Source organism: Tupaia chinensis, unplaced genomic scaffold (genome assembly GCF_000334495.1).
Source record: "Tupaia chinensis unplaced genomic scaffold, TupChi_1.0 Scaffold000184_1, whole genome shotgun sequence".
Lineage (NCBI taxonomy): Eukaryota > Metazoa > Chordata > Mammalia > Scandentia > Tupaiidae > Tupaia > Tupaia belangeri.
In genome coordinates this window covers 5,250,668-5,276,199 of record NW_006159659.1, presented here as the reverse complement: position 1 = coordinate 5,276,199, position 25,532 = coordinate 5,250,668, and the positions used below count along the sequence as shown (strand labels likewise).

General features: G+C 39.5%; 1 protein-coding gene across 1 annotated transcript in view; it reads right to left on the bottom strand.

Moving 5' to 3' along the window:
* Nucleotides 1-25,532, bottom strand: part of IGF2BP3 (insulin like growth factor 2 mRNA binding protein 3) — a gene marked incomplete at its 5' end in the record, with an annotated part of 185,449 nt that overhangs the window by 104,198 nt on the left and 55,719 nt on the right. The window contains one exon of the mRNA XM_014587132.2: nucleotides 22,082-22,130. Coding sequence (XP_014442618.1) covers nucleotides 22,082-22,130 — 49 coding nt within the window. The remainder of the gene's footprint in view (nucleotides 1-22,081; nucleotides 22,131-25,532) is intronic.

The window sequence follows — 25,532 nt, the reverse complement described above, 5'->3', positions numbered from 1 at the left end:
GTGACCATCCCCCATGGGGGGTGATTTCTCGCTTTCTGTCTCTATGTCTCTCTCTGTCTGTCTGGCGGGCGCACGTGCCCTATAGCGAAAATCTCTCCAAAAAATAAAAAAATAAAAAAGAAGAAGAATGTAATTTATCATAACACCATAGAAAAATTACATGTTTGTATCAATTTATGCAGAAAAAAAATCTAACATTACTCATCAGATAAATTATTAGCAAACTAGGAATAAAAGGCAATGTCTTTGGGTCCAGCAGGTGGCATGGTAGTTAAGGATGCTGGACTATCACATGGCTGATCATGGTTCAAGTCCAGGACCGGGTGGCTTGTTTCCTCACTTACCCTTTCTTGCTCGCTCTGTCCCTCTCTGGTCAAATTAAAATAAAGTTAAATAAAATAATTCTTTTAAAAAAATTAAGTAAGTCACAAAAGGAAAGCTAGTCTGTGATTTTACTTACATGGGTTATCTTTGAATTCAGAGAAGCAAACTAAACCAGTGTTTGCCAATAACTTGCAGGGGGGAAACAGGGAGCTGTTTAATGGGTTTCAATTTCCCAAGAGGAAAAAGTTCTAGAGATTATATGCACAACAATATAAATAAGCTTAACAGTACTAAGCTATGCACTAAACCTAACTAAAATGATATTTTTATGTTGCATATTTTACTCATTTAAAATATTTTAAAAATGTTCCTATATTCCCAAAACTTAAATAATACTTAGGTATAAATTTTCCAAAACATACATAGGACCTCTTCCTAAAAACTAGAGAACACTTATGAAATGGCCAGCCCTGTAGCCTAGGAAGCCAAATCCCACATGGTCAATCGAGGTTTGAATCCAGGCCCCTGTGGCTTGAAAAACACGCCAGGCACTTGTCTGTGTTTATAATCTCCCTAAGACGGAGAAGTAGAGAAGTGACTGAGGTGTGACAGACCCCATTAGGGGGTGCTTTTTGGGCTCTCTCTGAAAAGCACATGCAACCACTGGCAATTTAAAAACGCTTATTTAAAAATTCAAAGATAACTAAATAAAGAGAGACATAATATACACACTGATTAGAAGATTCAACTTAGTAAAGACATCAGCTATCCTGAAAGTTTTATAAAAATGTAAGGCAATTTCAATCAAAATCCCAGCATAATTTTTATGTAGACATAGACTTGCTTTTACTGAAATAAATATATATATATATAAATAAATAAATAAAACTAGAATAGTCATAGGAACTTTGAAAAAGAATAAAGTTGGAGGAATAATACTACCTAGTAGGAGATTATATAAAGTAACAATAACCAAGAAAGTGTAGCATTGGCAAAGAGATTAACAAACAAATCAGTGGAACAGAATTAAGTCCCATGTAAATGCGGTCAATTGATTTGTGACAAAAGTATAAAGATAACTCAAGGGAGAAAGAATCTTTTCTACATGGGGTAGTGGAATAACTGGATACCTATATACAAAAATTAAAAAATAAACCTTGGCTTATGACTCACACATTACATAAAAATTTATTCAAAATGTACTGTAGGTCTAAAATTATAACCTAAAACTATAAAACTTTAGGAGAAAAACCTTCATAACCTGAATTTAGGCCAAGAGTATTTAGACAGGACAGTAAAAAGATTATTAATTAATTCCGCCCCCACCACCCAGTGGAATTAAATAAATTGGACTTAATTAAAATTGAAAACTTTGGTTATAATTAAGACAATGCTGAGAAAATGGAAAAGATGAGTTACTGACTAGGAGAAAATGCAATTTGCAAAGTACATATTTGACAAAGGACTTGTATCCAGAGTATACAAAGAACTCTCAAAACCCAACAGTAAGAAAACAGCCCAATTAAATAGCAAAAGACTTAGACATGTCAAAGAGGATATAGGGAAGATCATTAGATACATGAAAAGATGCTCATCATTAGTCACTAGAGAAAAGCAAATAAAACTAGGAGATACCACTATATGCCTCTCAGAAAAACGGTAATACTCAAGTGCTGCTGAGAACATAGACCCGCTAGCTGATCATTCATAACAAGTGGTGAGAATACAAAAATGGCACAGCTGCTTTGGAGATCAATTTGGGTGTTTCTTATAAAATTAAGTTTACTACATGACTCATAAGATCAGAAGTTGCTGAGTTAGGGATGGACTGGGCAGGAGAAGAATATGACTAGAAAAGAGTATCATTAGGAAGATTTTTGGTTTTGGTGTTTGTTTTTTAATTTGTCATAGGGTGCATGCATTTGCCAGAGAGAGATGGAGACAGAGAAAGGAAGAGGAAAAGTGAAAAATCACCACTCCGGGGGCTGGCCACACCACAATCCCTTCAATATTCTCCTCTCAGGATTTTGGGCACGCATGCACACAAGCCCACGGTGCAAGATGTCAGGTCCAGGACTCGAACCCCAATCAGTCATGTGGGAGTACAGCTCTGCAACCACCATGTTATCTGCTGGCCCCAAGATAAATGTTTTTAAAATAGGCTTTTTATAAGTTGCTTTTTTTTTTTTTTTGGAGATGTGGCCATGGAGTGTTAAAGTGTGGTGATAATCTTATTTCCCAAAAATAAATAAATATATATATATATATATATATATATATAAATAAATAAATAAAACTAGAATAGTCATAGGAACTTTGAAAAAGAATAAAGTTGGAGGAATAATACTACCTAGTAGGAGATTATATAAAGTAACAATAACCAAGAAAGTGTAGCATTGGCAAAGAGATTAACAAACAAATCAGTGGAACAGAATTAAGTCCCACGTAAATGCGGTCAATTGATTTGTGACAAAAGTATAAAGATAACTCAAGGGAGAAAGAATCTTTTCTACATGGGGTAGTGGAATAACTGGATACCTATATACAAAAATTAAAAAATAAACCTTGGCTTATGACTCACACATTACATAAAAATTTATTCAAAATGTACTGTAGGTCTAAAATTATAACCTAAAACTATAAAACTTTAGGAGAAAAACCTTCATAACCTGAATTTAGGCCAAGAGTATTTAGACAGGACAGTAAAAAGATTATTAATTAATTCCGCCCCCACCACCCAGTGGAATTAAATAAATTGGACTTAATTAAAATTGAAAACTTTGGTTATAATTAAGACAATGCTGAGAAAATGGAAAAGATGAGTTACTGACTAGGAGAAAATGCAATTTGCAAAGTACATATTTGACAAAGGACTTGTATCCAGAGTATACAAAGAACTCTCAAAACCCAACAGTAAGAAAACAGCCCAATTAAATAGCAAAAGACTTAGACATGTCAAAGAGGATATAGGGAAGATCATTAGATACATGAAAAGATGCTCATCATTAGTCACTAGAGAAAAGCAAATAAAACTAGGAGATACCACTATATGCCTCTCAGAAAAACGGTAATACTCAAGTGCTGCTGAGAACATAGACCCGCTAGCTGATCATTCATAACAAGTGGTGAGAATACAAAAATGGCACAGCTGCTTTGGAGATCAATTTGGGTGTTTCTTATAAAATTAAGTTTACTACATGACTCATAAGATCAGAAGTTGCTGAGTTAGGGATGGACTGGGCAGGAGAAGAATATGACTAGAAAAGAGTATCATTAGGAAGATTTTTGGTTTTGGTGTTTGTTTTTTAATTTGTCATAGGGTGCATGCATTTGCCAGAGAGAGATGGAGACAGAGAAAGGAAGAGGAAAAGTGAAAAATCACCACTCCGGGGGCTGGCCACACCACAATCCCTTCAATATTCTCCTCTCAGGATTTTGGGCACGCATGCACACAAGCCCACGGTGCAAGATGTCAGGTCCAGGACTCGAACCCCAATCAGTCATGTGGGAGTACAGCTCTGCAACCACCATGTTATCTGCTGGCCCCAAGATAAATGTTTTTAAAATAGGCTTTTTATAAGTTGCTTTTTTTTTTTTTTTGGAGATGTGGCCATGGAGTGTTAAAGTGTGGTGATAATCTTATTTCCCAAACCTGAGTAGTTAACTACACTTCTGCCTAGTCTTCATTCATGGGTTCACACTTATTCCTAATTGCCAGTCTGAACATAGAAACAGAATAAAAATCATGTAAAGTGCTCTGCCTGGAATAGCAGCTAAGGAACTGTACTCTCATATGAACAACCTCAATTCAAGCCCCAGACCAGGTGTGGCTTGAAAACCATACCATGGGCATTTGAGCTATGAGCAAATGCCCACGGCTCAGGGGCTAAGACAACCAAAGAGTTCTGCTCAGACTTCACCCTCTAGACCTCAAGATCCATGAGACTGGGGGAAAAAGGGGAACTGCAGCAAGATTATAGATCACCTCCTCCTGCACGCCTCTGAACACTCAGATTTAACTTCAAGAAATTAGAAAGAGGGACCAGCAGTTAGCGTAATGGCTGTGTCGCTGGACTCCCATGTAGTCGACCGCGGTTAGAGTCCTGGACCTGGTGGCTTAAACTCATGCCGGGCAAGTGTGCCTGTGTGCCCAAGATCCTGAGAGGAGAGTGGAGAAAGGATTGCGGCATGGCCATCCCCTTTGGGGGGTGATTTCTCTTCTTCTGTCTCTCTCTGTCTTTCTGGCAAGCGCACACGCCCTATAGCAAAAACCTCTCAAAAAAAAAAAAAAGAAAGAAAGAAATTAGAAAAAAAGTATAGTTCATCAGATGACTGGAAACCACCGCAGAGGCACAAGAAATATGAGAAAGCAAAAAAATATCTCTCCCCTAGGGGAAAATAACAACTCATGCATAGACAGTACAATGGAACTCGTAAAAATGTCAGATAAAGAATTTAGAACAATTGTAGCAACAAAGCTAACAGAGACTCAAGAGAAGATAGACAATGAACTCCAGAAGATGCAGGAGAAAAGAGTTGGTGAGTTCCAGGAGATGCAGAAGTTCTTACAAGAGTTGAAAGAGGAAATAAACACCACAAAGGAAAATCAAACAGAACGGTTAGAGGTGAAGGCTGTAATACAGGAAATCAAAACCTCCCTTGAAAGTACTAAAAGCAGATTAGATAATGTAGAAGACCAAATCTCAAATATAGAAGACAGAACCTCTGTCCTAGAAAAATTCATAAAAAAAAATCCTGAGAAAGCAACCCAATGAAATGAAAATAATATACGAGAAATATTAGATACCATTAAACATCCAAACGTCTGGATAATCAGTATCCCAGAAGGTGAAGAAACTAATAATGGCATTGATCATCTATTCCATGAAATCCTGGAAGAAAACTTTCCAAACCTAGAGAGGCATTCAAATATCCAGACCCAAGAAATACAATGAACCTCACCTAGAATCAACACAAGGAGATCTTCTCCAAGGCACATCATAGCCAGATTGACCAAAACCACAAAGACAAGATTCTAAAATTGGCAAGAGAAAAACATCAAGTTACTTACAAAGGATATCCCATCAGGCTACCAGAGGACCTCTCATTGGAAACAATGCAAGCAAGGAAAGGATGGGAAAATATATTCAAAGTGTTAAGGGAAAAACAATTTCAACCAAGAATCCTATACCCACCAAAGAGTACCCTTCATCTGAGAAGAAAAAAAACAAAACCTGGAAGAATTTACCAACACCAGCCCAGTTCTCCAAGAAGTTAAGAGTCAATAAAACCACCAAGAAAACAGCCAACTTAATGGTAGGGACAAATCCAGAATTAAATGTTAACTTCCAGAATTTAAATGGAAAGAACAAACCACAACATAAGACAAATTAATTACACAAGACTGAACTGGTGAAATAGAATTTATGACTTTTGACTAAAACATGACTGATTTTCTCCTATGCTTTGTTTTCCAGATTTAAGGTTTTTTGGTCTTCTCTTAAGCTGTTGACAGGTTCATCTACCAACTATTTGAACAGAATCCTAACCTTTTTCCTGGCTTTCAGTCTTAAGCAAATTTCTCTTAACATTTTGTGATTTTAATTTCTTAAAGCTAAAACTGCTTTTCTTGAAATTAAAAAATACATTTAAAAAAAAACCCTATTTAATGACCACAGTAAGCTATATAGCCTCAGCTGGGTGCTACCTTATAGTATGTTCATTCTACTCACTAATGTTTATGCCTAAAGTCAGATATGTGTTCACAAATAAGTACATAACAGCTGAACTTGCTACTGAAAGTATTTAACTAAGATCTTTTGTACATCAATAAGATGTGTGTGTGTGTTGTGAAGAAAAGAGGCATGTAAAAATAACTGTAGATACCAGAGACTGTGTGAGAAAAAGGTGGAAAATGGCAAAGGGTGAAAAGTAGGAAATCGGGGGCGGGGGAATGCAAAATATATAAGAAACAAGAAAGGAAATATTTGTTGATGATAACATGTATAGTAATATTATTGATTAAACCATTATACAGTGTATTCTGGAGAAGAAATTTCATTTTGTATGCTGTGATAATGTATAGTGAATGAATATAAAATAAATAAATTAAATTAAATGTTAAAAATAAAAAAGAAAATCACACTGGGTACATGTGTGTACATGCTTAAAATCCTGGGAGGAATTGCAGTATGGCCACCCCCCCACATCCCACCCCAACCCGTCTCTCTCCAGGAGCACATGAGCCTATGGCAAAAACTTTAAAAAAAAAAACAAAAAAAAACTTCTACCTAAAACCCAGATGATGAGAGAGATTTATTTATCGATTATTTCTTCTTGGATCAGCCATAAAAGTGCGAGTGGGTACTACTGAAAACAAAGGCCTCTGCTTTTTTTTTTTTTTTTAGAGGTTTTCGCTATAGGGTGCGTGCACTCTCCAGACAGACAGAGAGAGGCATAGAGACAGAAAGCGAGAAATCACCCCCCATGGGGGATGGTCACGCCGCAATCCCTTCTCCTCCATTCTCCTCTCGGGATCTCGGGCACGCACACACACGCAGCCGGCGTGAGTTCTAAGCCACCGGGTCCGGGACACGAACCGCGGTCGAGTACGTGGGAATCCAGCGACATAGCCATTACGCTAACTGCTGGTTCCCAAAGGCCTCTGCTTTTATATGACAACTGCTTGGGATAATAGTTTGTGGTTGCTGGTAGTTTAATGTAATTCTAATAAAAAGGACCAATTATTTTAATTTGAAGAGTTACAGAACTCGTTTGCAGATTATGAAAGTGAAAGAGCAACTTCCCAACTTGGCATTACTGCGGAATCTAAACTAAACGTTGCCGCTCAGGCACCTGTAAAGAGTGTTAGAGTTTGAGGACGCAAAGCAGAAGCTGTCCATGCACACTTCTCTTGGGGTGGCTGTGCCTGCCTGCTGTTTCCTCCTTTCACGCATGGAACAAAGCTTGAAAGATTGAATTAAGACTGAATCCCCTACAGGGTGGTGGTCAAGGGTACAGTAAAGGACTGACGACAAAGGACGTTAAGGGGGCATTAACTTAAAGTTTCCAGCTTTCTCATGATACGGCCATGAGTATCAGTAAGAATGATCCCAATAATTCTGAAATACAAACATGAACTCATTAAATCCATGAACTCATAACTGCACACACAAAAACTCACTGGTGATTCTTACAGGATGCCAAGGCATCTGCATTGATAATAAATAAGTAATGGGAGTGAGGGTGTGCCATTTTCCCTCTCTCTTATATAAACTATACCTCAAGGTTTTCAAACAACTGTGAGGGCTCTTTTTTTTTTTTTTTAAAGAATTATTTGTGGACCAGCAGATAGCATAATGGTTAACATCAGTGGATTCCCACATGCCCAACTATGGTTCCAGTCCCAGGCCTGGTGGTTTCCAACTCATGCTGGGCACATGTGCATGCATGCCCAAAATCCTGAGAGGAGAATGGAGAAGGGACTGTGGCATGGCCATCCCCCTGGAGGTGATCTCTCACTTTCTGTCTTTGTCTCTCCAGCAAGCGCATGCATCCTATAGCAAAAATCTCTCTTAAAAAAAAGGAATTTTATTTGTTATTATCATTATTATTTTAATTTGACCAGAGAGAGGCAGAGGGAAAGTGAAAAAGCAAGCCACCAGGTCTGGGACTCAAACCACATCAGACATGTGGGAGTGCAGCACCCCACCCCCTACTCTATCTGCCAGTCCCTGTTCCTCTTTACATATATATTCCAACTATTGAATGAGGAAATGGTAGAACCAACTCCACAGTAATGAATCTGCGTCATAATAAATGGCATTTCACATCACAAAGCAGAAACTGTGTGCCTCCTGGTGGAAGGATATATAACCACAAATTACTTTGTCTTGTTCAAACCAACAAAATGTGAACTTGAGTCTAATCCAAGGCCCACAGGCTCAGAAGAACATGTTAAATGACTGCAGGTGGATAGAGCTCAGCAAAATAATACAGAACATTTTCTACAAAATAAGCCAACTTTAATAAATAGAATAAGAGAGAGACAGAAAGAAGAAATAAGTGAGAGAATCAACTGATGAAAGGACTTGAAACATAATAACCAAAAATATCTTGTTTAGATCTCCATTCATATCATTTTCTTTAAGGTTTTATGTCATAGGGCCCGTTGTGCTCGCCAGAGAGAGATGAGGAGATACACCGAGAAGGAAAGGAAGAGATCACCCTTCAGGGAGGATGGCCATGCCGCAATTCCTTTTTCTACATTCTCTTCTTGGAATTTTTGGCACACATACACACAAGCACTCAGTATGATTTTCAAGTCACAGGTTCTCAGACTCAAACTGCAATCGGTTAAGTGGGAGATTCAGCATCTTAAGCACCATGCCACCTGGTGGCCCCGCGCAAGTCAAATCTTTTTTTTTCCCCCCTTTAAAGAGGTTTTTGCCTTAGGGAGCATGAATTTGCAAGAGAGAGAGAGACAGTAACAGTGAGTGAGAAAGTGAGAAATCATCCCCCTGAGCAGGAGAGTGGGGGATGGCCATGCCACAATCTCCCAGGATCTTGGGCATACATGCACTGAATCTGGCATGATTTTCAAGCCACCAAGTCCAGGACTCTAACCACCATCCTGTGGGAGTCCAGCAATGTAACTGCCATGCCATCTACTGACCCCTATATCAAATCTTTTTTTTTTAAAGAGATTTTTTTGCTATAGAGTGCACTTGTCAGAGACAGAAAGAGGTAAATCACACCACAAGGAATGGCCATGCCTAAATACCTTCTCCTCCAGTCTTCTCTTAAGATTTTTGGGCACACTCGCACATGCACCTGGTTTGAGTTTTAAGTTACCAGGTCCAGGACTTGAACCACGGTTGACTACATGGGAGTCTAGCAATGTAACCATTACACCATCTGCTGGTCCCTATGTCAGATCTTTTTTAAAAAAGAAATAATTGAGAACATATGAATACTGACTAGATTTGATGTTCGAGAGTTAGAGCTATTATTCATTTCATAAGTAAATTTTTTTTAAAGACTGCTGTGGATTGAATGTGTTCTTCCCAAAATTCATATGATATGTTAACTTCCAGTACCACAGAGTATGACCTTATTTGGATCAGAGAGTTCACAGAGGTAATCAAGGTAAAATGAGGCCATTAGAGTGAGCCCTAATCTAATATAATGAGTGTCCTTATATGTCCTGACCTGCAGGACAGTCGAACAGGTTTTCTGAGGGAGAGAGTGAGAGATGGGGAAAAACGGCACAATGTTACAACACTGGGACAACACAGTGTTACAAGGCGCAACGTTACAACACTGGGACGACACAGTGTTACAACTCTTCAGGGTCTTCCATTTATTATGGGTCAGGGATCATTTATATACACGTTGATGGGCGGTAATGGGTTGTTCTATAGGTAAATGAAGGACTGTAAAAGGTGGGTTATGATTGGTTGCTTTTGTGGACCAAGGAGTTACCAGATATGCAAATCTGAGGGATTCTGAGCTCACCAATCAGTGAGCGATATGGGAAGTGGCCAATCAGAGTATTTTTTTTTTTTTTTTGAGAGGTTTTTGCTATAGGGCGTGTGCGCTCGCCAGACAGAGAAAGACAGAGAGACAGAAAGCAGGAAATCACCCCCCAGGGGGGATGGCCATGCCGCAATCCCTTCTCCTCCACTCTCCTCTCGGGATCTTGGGCACGCACGCACACGCGCCCGGCGTAAGTTTAAGCCACCGGGTCCGGGACTTGAACCACGGTCGACTACGTGGGAGTCCAGCGACATAGCCATTACGCTAACTGCTGGTCCCAATCAGAGTATGTTTTTGAAGGTGAGGTTTTGAAGGGGAGCCAATTGTGGCCTTTGGCGTTGTGTAACTGTTTGCTCTCTGAGAAACCGAAACCTAAGGGCTTCCTAAGATGGCAATAGTAAGAGACTCATGAAAATGGCCTCGGCAGGCTCGCTGCTGCGCAGCCTCCCACAGTTATAAAAATAGGTATTTGAAGACAGACACACCACACACAGTGAGTATACTATGTGAAAATTGAAGTTGCTGCCATAAGCCAAGGAACCACTCAAAGATATAAGGGAGGCTTCAAATAAATACTTCCCTCATGTCCTCGAAAAGAAAGAAACCGGGACCAGCAGTTAGCGTAATGACTATGTCGCTGGACTCCCATGTAGTTGACCACGGTTCGAATCCTAGACCCAGTGGCTTAAACTCATAGCCCCTGCCTATGGCTTATACAATGGGTCTCTCTGGAGGGATTTTATGCTGTTTTGTTACAGTCCTCCAGACTAGAACAAGGCATCAATGCTTCCTGCTTTCTTCCTATTTCTTCTAAATAAGGGTCCTTTTTGTTTCCTTTCTCTTCTAGAGCCTAGTTTAGTGACATTACTATTTCTACTTCTTGGTAGAGCAGGTGAGGATAATGCATGTATTCAGTCTCTCTTACCATTCCAGGACCCCTATGGAAAGGAAACAACATATTTCACTGAGATGTTCCCAATAAATGTACTTTCTGGCAAAAAAAGAAGAGGAAGAACAAGGGAAAAAGAGGAAAAAGAGGAGGAAGAGGGAGAGGAGGAGAAAGAGGGCAAGAAAGAGAGAGACGGAGAGAGGAAGGGGGGAGGGACAGTGGGTCATCTCAGCCATTGCTAATGTCAAAATTCCATCATGTGGGACCTTAAGATGCAGATGACTGACTGTAGCTCAAACTGTTTTCCCAACTGTCAGTTCTATGGGAACATCATTCTACCTTCCTCATCTGACCCTAAAATGAGAACCCAACCTGCTATGTTTACTCTATGATCACTTATTTAGATAATTCATGCATCTTATAATTCACTTCCTTGAAGGTAGCCCTTTTAAATTTTGTGAATATTTGTTAGGAATTTTTATTCTTCTGATGGGAGATCAGTAGTCAAATAGTATTGAGTAGTAAAATCTCTCTGAAGAATAATTTTATTTATCATCATTATTATTTTTTAAATTTGCCACAGGGCACACACGCTCACCAGAGAGAGAAAGCAAGCTGCCAGGTTCAGGACTCAACCATGATCAGCCATGTGTGAGTCCAGTGCCTTACTCACCATGCCACCTGCTGGCCCCAAAAGTCCTTTCTTAAGACCTCGGCAGTGGGGGTTTTGTGAGAAAATTCATACCAAACAAAAGAAGGCAGATAAATAAGTAGAAGAGGCTACAGGAAGTGTACCACAGCAAAGTAAAAAACATGGCAATTTAATATACTTTACAAAAAAACTAATAGAATTATTAACAAATGTGCACAACAAAATGTAATATTTGTGTAACATAATGTTGAAGAAGATGAATATATGTATATCCTTGATTTATTATACATTGCCTGCATGCCTTAAAAAAATAATATGGTCAGACAAGCAGATGGTATCAAGGTTAAGGCACTGGATCCCACATGGTCGACTTCACAGTTCAAGTTCTGGACCAGATGCCCTTAAAAACAATCTGAGCACTGTGTGCCCCAAATCCTGAAAGGATAATAGAGGAGAAGAGATTATGGCATGGTCATTCCTCCCTGAGGAGTGAATTCTCACTTTTGTCTGGAATCATAAAAGGCCTCATATCACCAAAGCAATAGTGTGCAAAAAGAATAAAATAAGAAGCACCTTACGGCCAGGAGGTGACATGGTGGTTAGAGGCACTCCACTCCCACATGGTTGAGCACAGATCAAGTCCCAGATATGCTCGCTTGCTTTCTAGCTTTCTTGCTTTCTCTCTCTCTCTGGTCAAAGTTAAATAAAATGATTCTTTAAAAAAAAAAAAGAAGAAGAAGAAGCATCTCACTCTCTGACCCCAAAATATATTACAAATCTGTAATAATGAAAGCAGCAACGTATTGGAAAAAAAAAAACTGGAATGTAGACCAATAGAATAGAATAGAGAATCCAGAAGTAAGCCCCAAAACATAGTAAACTAAATTTTTACAAAGGGCACAAGTTAATCCACTAAGGAAAAGAAAATCTCTCCAGCAACTGGTGCTGGAGAAACTGGATATTAACCCACTGAAAAATGAAACTGGACCCCTATATCTCTCACCATTAACAAAAATCAATTCAAAACGGGTCAAAGATCTAAACATAAAACCTCAAACTTTAAATTACTGGTGGATAACACAGGGGAAATTCTTGGAGACATTGGAGTAAGCAAAGACAAGATCCCCAAAGCACAGGCAATAATCCCAAAAATAGGCAAGTGGAGCTATATCAAGCTAAAAAGCTTCTGCATAGCAAAAGAAACAATAATTAGAGTGAAGAGACAATCCTCCTAATGGGAGAATATATTTGCAAACTATGCCTCAGATAAGAGACCAATAACCAGAATATACAGGGAATTCAAGCAATTCACTTGAAAAAAAAAAATCAATCCCATTAAAAGATGGGCCACTGTGGAGAACAATATGGAGGTTCCTCAAAGACCTTCAAATAGAACTACCATATGATCCAGCAATTTCACTCCTGGGCATCTACCCAAAAGACAGGAGAACACTCAGTCAGAAAAGCACTTGCACATCTATATTCATTGCAGCCTTATTCATGATTGCTAAGACATGGAAACAACCCAAATGTCCACAAACAGATGAATGGACTGAAAAATTGTGGCACATATAGTCCATGGAATACTATTCAGCCATAAAAAACGAGGACCTGGAATTTGATAGAAAGTGGACGAATATGGAAGATTTGTTGCTGAGTGAAGCAGTCAGGCTATTAGAGAGACATTGCATGTCTCCACTTAACACATACCGACTGCACACTGTGGTAGAGACTGCAAGACTAGAGAGCATAAAAGTATTAAAAATTGTAATGGACACTAGAGACAAAGTGGAAAGAGACTGTGAGAGGGGAAGAGTGTAGGAAATGTGGGGGGGGATGGAGAGGTAAGACACTTGTGGGACACAGATAAGGTTTATTATCTGTTGACGAGGATGTGTACAGTGGTCTCAACTAGGCTGGACTGAGGTGTATATCATGTTGGGTAAAGTCTCTTCACAATCTAAATGATGTATAGTGATTTAATGTATGAATAATAAAAATACATAAATAAATATAATAATTTTTAAAAAGTAAAAAAAAAAAAAAAAGATGGGTAAACAAGATGAACAGACAACTCTCCAAGGAAGACAAATGAACAGCCAAAAAGCATATGGAAAAAAATGCTCAGCATTTCTTATTGTAAGGGAGTTGCAAATCAAAACCACAATGAGATACCACCTATCCCCAGTCAGAATGGCTAAGATTAAAAAATAAAGAATTGTAAGTGCAGGCAAGGCTGTGGTAAAAAGGGAACTCTCCTACACTGTTGGTGGGAATGTAAATTAGTACAGCCACTGTGGAGAACTATATGGAGGTTCTTCAAAGATCTAAAAATACTACCATACAATCCAGCAGTTCGAATCCTGGGCATCTACCCAAAAGACAGGAATATACTCAGTTGGAAAAACGATTGCATATCCACATTTATTGCAGCATTATTCACAATTGCTAAGACATAGAATCAACCCAAATGTCCAAGAACAGATAAATGGATTGAAAAATATGTGACGCATATCCACTATAGAATACTACTCATCCATTAAAACAAAACAAACAAAACAAAACAATGAAATCCTGGCATTTGACAGAAAGTGGGTAAATATGTTAAGGTTTAATCCTAAACAAAGCAAGCCAGACTATGAAAGAGAGGCATTATATGTCCCCTCTTAATATATACCAAATGTCTGCATGTTACGGCAGAAACTGAAAAACTGGAAGGTACAAGAGCGTAGAGACCAACTATGGATACTAGAAAGTGGGAGAAAGGTGGGCAATGGGGACATGAGGTAGGAATTCTAGAGGGGAGAAAACATTTTTTTTTAATGATATTGTACCGAGGATCCAGCAGTTGGTGTAATGGCTATGTTGCTGGACTCCCATGTAGTTGACCATGGTTCAAGTCCTGGACCCGGTGACTTAGACTCACGCCAGGCGTGTGTGCATGAGTACCCAAGATCCCGAGAGAAGAATGGAGGAGAAGGGATTGTGGTGTGGCCATCTCCCCTGGGGAGTGATTTCTCGCTTTCTATCTCTCTGTCTCTGTCTTCCTAGTGAACGCACATGCCCTATAGCAAAAACCTCTCAAAAAAAAAAAAAAAGATTAAAAGATTATTTTATTAACTTTATTTATTTACTTATTTTAATTTGACCTGAGATAGAGAAAGAGAGAGAGAGAAAGTGAGAAAGGAAGCCACCAGGTCCAAGACTAAAACCACAGTCAACTACATGGGAGTCCAGCGCCCTTAACCACCACACCATCTGCTGGCCCCGGAGCAAAACATTTAAAAAACACAAAAATGGAAATTATTTGTTGATCATAATGTGTTTGGTAATATCTTTGACTGGACTAGTATATAATGTATTCATGCTGTAAAAATTCATTTTGTAGGGTATAAACATATATTGTAATTAAATATAAAAACTAAATACAATTAAATTTTTTAAGAGAGTTTTGCTATAGGGCACATGCACTTGCTGGAGAGACAGAAAAAGAAAGAGAGAAATCATCCCTCAGGGTGGATTACCATGCCACAATCCCTTCTCCTCCATTCCTCTGTCAGGATCTTGGGCACTCACGCCTGACATAAGTTTTAAGCTGCCAGGAAACTGTGGTCCACTATGTGGGAGTCCAGTGACGTCATCATTATGCAATCTGCTGGTCCCAATTAAATATTTTAAAGCAATTTCTAAAAAAATGGACCACAACCATTTCATTTACATGTAGAAAGGCATTTCAGAATATGATGCCCATTTGGGCCAACAAGTGGCACACAATTTAAGGCAGCTGACTCACACATGGCTAACGTTATGGTTCAAGTCCTGGATTCAGCGGCATGAAAAACACACCAGAATGGAGGGGAAGAGATTGCAATATGGCCATCCCTACTGGGGGGAGGTTTCTCAGTTTCTCTATCTCTTGCTTGACTCTCTCTGGTATACATACATGCCCTATATTAAGCTTACAATAAGAAGAAAAAAGAAGAAGAAAAGGAGACCACCTTGAGAAACTGAGTAAGGCAAAAGAAAAGGATCACCAAAGGAATAAGTATTCTGCTAAGGCTTTATCATCACTCCTGACCCCAACATGGTTCACCCATGAAGGGGTTCTTTCAAATCCTTATTACAGGCATCCACCTCCCTCCAGGTACCTGAGGATCCCTATCTGCCGGCCATCAGGAGTGTTTCTGTAGAAGAGTACTTCCAGCTCTGATCATACCAAATCTTCAAGAATCTCAGGCAAGGAGATGAGGGTAGATGAAGCAATTTTCTCCTATTATCCTCCTACATTCCACACTGGGGGGTGGGGATGGAGGTGGGGCAAACTGACCATAAACACTTTGATGAAACATTTAGCCAACCCACTGCTTGTAGGCACTTAATTATCACCCAAATTAAAGTATAAGAAACCATTTAACCCAAACTGGACATACAACAGGCAAGATATACTACCCTGAGAACTTGAGAGGGACCCCTTCCATCCATCGGTTGGTATATGGTAGTATAAAGATAACACAACCAGTATTTAAATGTCAGCTGGCCTCACAGCCTTGCCGTTAAGGGAGCTGGATCCAACAGAGCTGACTGCAGTTCGAATCCTACCCCTGGTGGCTTGAAATACACTGGGCACACATGCCCAGAATCCCAACAGGATGGGGAAATGGAGGAGAGAGGACTGCAGTATAACCCTGCCACATTAGAGGTTGCTTTCTGTCTCTCTCCCCCTCTCTCTGGCCACTGCATGGACTCTGGCAAATAAACAAACTTAAGTGTAAAGATGTAACATGATACAAAGGTAACAGCCCAGTTACAAGTCTTACAAAACACATCCCTGTTACCTCATAATGAGTGTTTCTACCATTGTCAGCTTTTGTATCTCTCCAGCTTACATGACAACTGGCAGAATGGAGAGGAGGAGAGTGTTTCGCTTCTGGATGAGAGCTGTGAGCTCTCTGTTCTATATCCATGCTCTGGTTTTATGAATCTAGGGCTAGCAAAACTGCACATACTGATGTTCCCTGTTACTTTCTGCTAGTAGACTGCACTAAGGGAGACAAAGGCAGCAGTGTGGGAACCTGATCTTGCCCTTTGTCAACAGTCGCTATCAGCATCACTACATAAGCAGTTAGTTGCTTGAGGCACTCCCAGAACAAGATCCATGACCTCACTCCCCTACCCCTTCCCCAAGGGGCGCCATCCAGGTGCCAGAGCCAGGCCACTCAAGACTCTTCCTCCAAGTTTCTAGGATCTGATTAACCAGATCTCTTCCCTTATCCTTCCAGTCCTCAAGGCAGCAACTTACTGCTCCCTACCTCTGTATCTCCATTTTGCTCTTTCACCTTTAAATTCCTCCTGGTGCTTTTTGCTGTTGCTGTTTTGTGCTCCTTGGTCGGATCTTCCAGACAAGCACAAGAACTAAAGGTTGGCAGGAATTTGTGGTGGGAAACCAGCGCCTCAACCACCATGCTACCTGCTGGCCCCAGTCTAAAAGAATGTTAAGAACACCTTCGGAGATCACATAACTAGATTACACATGTAGAAAGTATAGCCATGTGATATAGTTCCAAGTCTGACCCCCAAAACTACCACTTGCCCAGTGGAAAAAAAATAATAAAATAAAAAACAAACCCTATAGTACAAAGATTTTTTTTAGGTAGTTCATGCTGCTTTTCAGGGCTATTTACATTGTTCACAAATAACTTCCTAAAGACATGGGCTTGCTTTTTTGTTATACTCTTAAATCTTATTCTATAATACCATCCCTTCTTTCCTTTTGCCACACCACTGCTTGCTCAACAAAACAGCATCATTTGTCCAGTGGAACGTCCCTTATTCTGGATTTTCCTACTAGTTTCTTTACTTAATATCGGGTTGTCAGGAAAGTCATGACAAATTTTTGCATAGAAAAACAGGAAAATACATCACAACTTTTCCAGCAACCCAATATAATCCTATTTTCTACATGTCTTTTTAAAAAAATAATTATGTATTTAATTTTACTATTGTTATTATTATTTTCTTTTATAATTTGCTATAGGGCACATGTGCTCACCAGAGACAGAGAGGGAAAGTGAAAAAGCGAGTGCCAGGTCCAGGACTTGAGCCAGTGAGCCATGTGGAAATCCAATGCTTTAACTGTCATGTCACATGCTGACCCTTATTTTCTATATTTCTTATAAATTCAAAGTCAGATTAAAACTGAATCCAGTCAGGTAGCTAGTGGCATAGTAGTAATGGCAGCTGGATTACACACGGCCAACAGTGTAGTTTGAATCCCGGATTAGGCAGCCTGAAAAGCATGCCAGGCACTTGTGTGTGCATTCCCCAAATCCTGAGAGTTGAAATGGAAGTAGAAGGAATTATGATATGGCCATCCCTCATGGCAGGTTCTCTCTCTCTCCCTCTCCGCCCTTCCCTCCCCCCCTCCCCCCGCTCAAGCCTGAAAACTATGCCAGGCACATGTGTGTGCATGCCTAAAATCCTGAGAGGAGAAATGAGAGGAGAAGGGATTGTGATATGGTCAACCCTCATGGCGGGTTCTTTCTCTCTCTCTGGAGAATGCACATATTCTCTAGCAAGTTAAAGAACAATCCCATTCAAACTTTTTTCAGACAAAATATTTCACTTGTGGTACTATGTATTTCCCACAGCATCAGATCAGGAGGTACGTATCTGGTGGTTCCACTTTCACTGATTCTAAGACTAATCAGTGGATTCAAAGCCTAATTCTCTGATTATAAAGGGAACCCAGAAGAGTAAGGGAAAAATGATCCAGTCTATAATAAGGCTTTGGCACAAGACAGCCAGCAAACCCAATATACAGTAATAACAGATGCACAAAGTTACCCTTTTTGAAAAAGAAATATGTGGTATTTACTCAAGTCTTCAGAAAAAGAGAAACATCTAACAGCTCATCCTATTGCTAATAAACCCTCAATAAAATTGTTTTTGTTGATCAATATGTCAAATGATCATTAAAAATTTATAAAGGAGTCAAGGTGAAGAGTTTCAAAGTCTATTTCAAGGATTCTTACAATTCAGTATGTGGTCTTGCTTATTTCTTTTCATTTGTATGCCCAAATTTACCTGTTTAAAAGTAAAATGTCACCAACTTGATCTTAATTCAAAGGATTATGGGGAATATAAAATAAAACATAAAAGTTAAAAAGTTAGCTATGGGCAAATAAAGATTTTTATTAGATTTTTACTAGAACATAGGGCAAATGCAGTAAACTAAAAGCTTAAGAAGCCACCCATAATCTCAATTTAAGAGTTCTTATGAATGAATTAAAAGTAAACTCTGGAGCCAGTAGGTGGCATGGAAGTTAAAGTGCAGGCTCCCACAAGGCTGAATGCATGGTGAGTTCCGGACCCAGTGGCTTGAAAATCATGCTGAGTGCATATGTGCATGCCCAAAATCCCAAGAGGAGACTAGAGCAAAAGGGAATGCGACATGACCATCCCCCAGAGGGTGATTTCTCATTATCTCTGTCAGTCTCTGGCAATCCAAACAAACAAAAAGGCAACTCTGCAGATATGCTAGTGCTCTTAATAATTCACTTACAGTTGGCTACTACCATGTGATTATTTCACTGAAAGCTACATTGTATTAAATGTAGTTATTAATCAGTAATCATATTAAATCATATTTAAAATCTTATTTAATATGGTCTACCCTAAAATAAGAGCAAATGAATAATAATCTTTTTAAAAATGTATTTTTTGAGCCAGAAAATAAAAAAGACAGCATCTACGACAGGATCTTTTTTTTTTTTTGAGAGGTTTTTGCTACAGGGTGCATGCGCTTGCCAGAAAGACAGAGACAGAGAGAGAGAGAAAGCGAGAAATCACCGCCACCCCCCCACCCCCCCCCCCCCCCCGTGCGCGCGCGCGACACCCCCCGGGGATGGTCATGCCACAGTCCCTTCTCCTCCATTCTCCTCTCAGGATCTTGGGCACGCATGCACACATGCCCAGCCTGAGGCTAAGCCACTGGGTCCAGGACTCGAACCGTGGTCAACTACATGGGAGTCCAGCAACATAGACATTTTGTCAACAGCTGGTCCCTACAACAGGATCTTGACACTACAATTTACCCTTAGCCTCAACCAGACCCAAAAAATAGGCATGTGTATGTGCAGTGTATTCGGGGAGGTCTCCAGTTCCAAACTTGGAATATTCCCATGTGAATTGTCCTGCACGACACTGCCGTTTGCTGCTACGCCACCATCCGGCCCATAACCTAGTTATCTTAATGCCATAACACTTGATTAGGAGACCCATCCCTGAAGCTACTGAATTCCCTAAACAACTTTTTTCTAAACCAGGAAAGGATATGGAGTTCAATCTCATGTTTCCATCTACAAAGTTTTTTTGTTTGTTTGTTTTTTATTTCTCCTGTGAGAGATAAACACAAAGGGCACCCATCCCTGACCTTATCCAGCCAGGAACACAAGTGCACTCAGCAGGTACAGGAAGACCTTGGGACACAAGCCGGGGGCCTTCCCATATGGCTTCAGTATCAGAGAGCATGACGTTACTATGGCGCCACCAAAGTTGTCCTTTACATGTTTAATACATTATATAACTTGACAAATAATCAGCATAAGCCAACAAACTAACTCCACCTCCTTCCTGCAAAGATTAAACTCAATAATATTGTTCTGAAGAAAACTGCTGTGTAAAATATTCTGAGCACACTTTGTTACCCAGCTAGGGACCCTGACCATCAGGCTTCAAACAAACTTTTTTTTTCTTAAATAATTATTTATTATCACTATTTTTCAATTTTGACCAGAAACAGAGAGAAAGAGAGAGCAAGCCGCCAAGTCCAGGACTCGAACCGCAGTTGGCCATGTGGAAGTCCAGTGCCCTTAACCACCATGCCACCTGCCAGCCCATCAAACCAACTTTTCTCAACTCTCACCACCAAATAACCTTTAACCACATTTTGCATGTGAGGGGTCTGGTTCAGTGACTCCCCACATGTCATTTTGGAAGACTAGTCTCAAACACACGAAGCTAGTTACTCTTGATTTTTATATTAGAAATACATAAAAGATAAGCAGTGTCTTTTTTTTTTTTTTTTTTTTTTAAGAACTTTGAGTCCAGGGCCAGCAGTGTGTGTTTAGGGCACTGGACTCCAACGTGGCTGACTGCAGTTAGAGTCTCAGACCAGGTGGCTTGAAAACCATGCTGGGAATGTGTGCATGACTGTCCAAAATCCCAAGAGAAGGCTGGAGGAAAAGGGATTGCAGAATGGCCATCCCTCTAGAAAATGATTTCTCATTTTCTTTCTCTCTGTCTCTCCCTAGCAAGCATACACCCTGTGGCAAAAATCTTTAAAAGAAAAAAAAAGGAAAAAAAAGAACTTTATGAGCCTGTCATCTGGAGGAATCAACAGACATTTTCTTAATTGCATGAATCTGGTCAAAATTACAGTACTACTGTCTGAAATTCTCACCAAGACATCATTATTATGCTTTGGAAACTGCTTACATAAACTATTCAACTGTGCTAAATTGTTTACACACGATCACTACAGTGCCACCACCTGAGTGAAATGAAGCAAAGTAATATTTTTATTATTTTATTTTAAATAATTTTATTGTTTATTTTTAATTATTTTATTTTATTTTAAAATACTACTTTCTATATACTGGGTATGTGTGCGTGCATGCCCAAAATCCTGAGAGGAGGGAACCAGCAGTTAGCGTAATGGCTATGTCGCTGGATTCCCACGTAGTCGACCGCGGTTCGCGTCCCGGACCCGGTGGCTTAAAACACGCCGGGCGCGTGTGCATGTGTGCCCAAGATCCCGAGAGGAGAATGGAGGAGAAGGGATTACAGCGTGACCATCCCCTCTGGGGGGTGATTTCTCGCTTTCTGTCTCTCTGTCTCTCTCTGTCTGGCGAGCGCACGTGCCCTATAGCAAAAACCTCTCAAAAAAAAAAAAAAATCCTGAGAGGAGAATGGAGAAGAAGGGACTGCAGCATGGCCAACCCCATGGTAGGCTATTTCTCGCTTTATGTCTCTCTCTGTCCCTTCAACCAGCACACATGCTCTATAGCAAAAATCTCTCTTAAAAAACAAACAGGGGCTTAGAGGTGATGTGGTGGTTAAAGGCGCCAGATTCCCACATGGTTGACAGTGGTTTAAGTCTTGGACCTGGAGGTTTGCTTTCCCACTTTCCCTTTCTCTCTGGTCAAATTTTATAATAATAATAATAATAATAATAATAATTGGAATTAAATAAATAATTCTATAAACAAACAAACCACAGGAGCAGTTATTTTTAAAATATACTATAACCAGGCCAGGCAGGTGGCGTGGTGGTTAAGGGCGCTGGACTCCCACAGGGCCGACCATGGTCCAAGCCCCAGACCTGGCAGCTTACTTTCTCATTTTCCTTCTCTCTCTTTCTCTGTACCTCTCTGGTCAAATTTAAATAAGTAAATAAATAAAGCTAAACAAAATAATTATTTTAAGATATATGTGTGTGTGTGTGTGTGTGTACACCATACCCTTTACAAAAAAAAGCCTACACCAAGACCACAAGTCACAAGGGAAGAATTTTGTGTTCTCACACACCCAAGAGTTGGAGGATGGAGAAAAATCTTTGAAAAATCTAACAGCAATAGGTTTAGATACATGATCTTAATTTTAAATATAAAAGTTCTTACCTCCCACTGTAAGTGAGGCGGGATATTTCGTATTTGAAGCTTCCGAATCCTGTAGAAGAATTTAAAAATTTTTAAAGAAAAAATATAAAGCAAAAGACATTAATAGCCAATATTGAAGCTTAAAAACTACTTAAAATATTCATTTTATATTAACTACAAACCAATATATAGTTTTAAAAAAATGCAGCTAAAGAAGGAAAGAGCACATTGCAGACACATATTGAGACCATTTGATGATTGAGCATTACTGGATTGTTGTGACATATTTTTAAAGTCACTAAAATGGGCAGGTATAATGCTCAAAAATAATTTAATCTGATGACTATATTCTAAATTCAAAGCTTTCAGCCTCAAATTAAGCATCCCAGGGCACAGAGCCTTAGTCCAGATCCTCTTACTCTGAGATTGCAGCCAAGAAGTCGATGGATAGAATTCAGGAAACTCAGGGCAGAGTAGGGAGAGCTTATATTTATTGTCACTCTCTCCTAACTGAAATTTAGCACTTCCTTCCATTATGAATGTTGTTGACATGAAACCACAGAATTACAGTACTTGTAATTTTGACATCAATACAAATCACACACTGTATTTTCATACTACTTTAAGTTGTTGCAGATCTTTAAATATCATCTACACTCATCACTGTGAAATTCAGATGTGTTGCTATCACTTGTTACTGTGTGAAGAAGCACATACTACCATGAGCTCTACATTTTACTAACTGTATTTCAAAATAATTAGTTTCCTTCATAATCCTATCTTTTTATGCACTTAAAAACATGTTAAGAACAGGTCTGTAGGTTTTAGATGTGTGTATGACGTATGTATATATGTGAAAGGAGGCAGGGAGAGAAATAACACAACTACAAATCAATTCTCGGCCCACCCTAAACTGGCCACACACAGTAATGCATACATCAGGGGTTATCCAACTTAATTGTAAGACTGAGGCAGGAGGACTATGACATAGTGAGACCCAAAAATCTAACTCTGTTTTCCTCTCTCAGGAAAAATAACCAGCTTGACATCTCAAGTGAAATAATTAAATTAATTTCTAAAATTAGAACTACAGTGAAATTTCCTTTCCAAATCAAATAATCCTTGACTTTGAAGAACCAAAGCAAAACTCCAGTTTGGACTAGATTCATAGCCTAGTTGCTCACCTCATCCCTTTCCTCAAAAGCAAGAGGACAAATAAATGCCACAGTTGCTGGGGCCGACAGGTAGTGTGGTGGTTAAAGGTGCTGGACTCCCATATGGCCAACCATGGTTCAAATCCCAGTCCTGGTGGCTTCCTTTCTCACTTTCCTTCTCTTTCTTTGGTCAAATTAGAAAATAATAATAAAGTTAAAATAATTTTTTAAAAAGCCATACTTGCTGCCGCTTTTAATGAACTCCAGAGAAAATGCAGATCAACCAAACTCAGGTATGTGTTGTCTGCAATCATACTATGGAGACAGAAAGGGAGATGTACTTTAAAATTTCTTTTATGACACAGTAAAACAGCACAATCATCAGGGACAATATATGAAGAGATGATGAAAGTGTGTCAATTTAAGGAAAAAAAATGCCAAAACTACCTAGTTAGAATTTACAGACGAAATGCTAGCCTGGGATTTGTTTTAAAATAACTCATGTACTGAAATTTTTTTTCTTTTGGAGAGGTTTTTGCTATAGGGTGCGTGTGCTCGCCAGACACAGAGAGAGACAGAAAGCGAGAAATCACCTCCCAGGGGGGATGGCCACGCCACAATCCCTTCTCCTCCATTCTCCTCTCGGGATCCTGGGCACACACGCACATGTGCCCGATGTGAATTTAAGCCACCAGGTCCGGGATGTGAACTGCGGTCGACTACATGGGAGTCCAGTGACATAGCCATTACTCTAACTGCTCGTCCCAATAATTATTAAAGCTGCATTAAAGATACTAACTCTCTGCTTTCCACACATTTATATTTTCTATAAAATGCTAAAAAAATACACCCTAACAAAAAATTACTGGGACCAACAGGCAGCGTGGTGGTTAAGGTGCTGGCCACTCCCACATGGCTGACCATGGTTCAAGTCCTAGACCTGGTAGCTTTCTTTCTCACTTTCCCCTCTCTCTCTCTCTCTCTCTCTCTCTCTCTCTGTCTCTTTCTGTTCAAATTAAAATGAAGAAATGAATGAATAAATACATTTTAAAATCTTTCTGGTTAAAAAAAAATTTTTAAACAAATCACAGATTTCAGAACTGCTATATATTGCTTCAGCTAACAGAAAAGTTCTCATACTGTGTAAATATTTACCCTGGGTGACCAAGGAGGTCACTAATCTGTCTTAATTAAGCATCTGGCACAGTAAAGATTAGCAGCAGTGTTAGTTGATCTTTGCTAAAATTATTTTTTGTGTGTATATATATTATTACCAAATACTTGCCCCCAAAATTCACATGTAAATATACATACAGAGTTCAGGTAAATTCACAGGTAAGTGATTCACATTATAGAAACATGGCCACTTCATGGGACCAGCAGATGGCATATGGCCATGTCGCTGGACTCCCGTGTAGTCAATCATGGTTTGAGTCCCAGACCTGGTGCCTTACCTTAACGCCGGGCACATGTGAGTGTGTGCCCAAGATCCAGAGAGAAGAATGGAGGAGAAGGTATTGCGGTATGGCCATCCCTCCTGGGAGGTAATTTCTCACTTTTTGTCTCTCTGTCTCTCTCTGTCTTCCTGGCGAGCACATGCGCCCTATAACAAAAACCTCTCCAAAATAAGAATAAAAAATAAAATAAAATAAACATGGCCACTTTACAAGGCTCCCAAGAAATTCTTTACATAGAACACTGTCATCTTTTGTGTATTATTGTAAAAGTAATCTGTTAGCCATTTCCCAAGGACTTTCTACTCATTCTTCAAAAGGTACATCCAACACCCATTTATTTATTGGAAATTACTCTAGAATAATTATTTCCCTTAAATGATGTCCAGTTTCTATCATCCAATTCTCTCAAGTTTCAATTTAGACAAACATTAGAATTACTTTCATACACTTAGTGTTTTGATATCTATATATATTTTTTTTTCCATTTACTCACCAACCTTAAACTCTGTATGTAGCTGTACAGTGGCTCCTAACCCTGTGCTCCACTCTTAACATATAAGAACCAAAGGGCTGGGGCCAGCAGTTAGCATAATGGGTATGTTGCTGAACTCCCATGTAGTCAACTGTGGTTTGAGTCCCAGACCCGGTGTCTTGAATTCACACCAAGCACATGTACTTGCATGCCCAAGATCCCAAGAGGGGAATGGAGGAGAAGGCATTGTGGTGTGGCCATACCCCGGGAGGTATGGGGGTGATTTCTCGCTTTTTGTCTGTCTCTGTCTTTCTGGTGAGTGCATGCACCCTATAGCAAAAACCCCTCCAAAAAGAAAAAAAAAAAAAAGAACCAAAGGCCTCAACCTT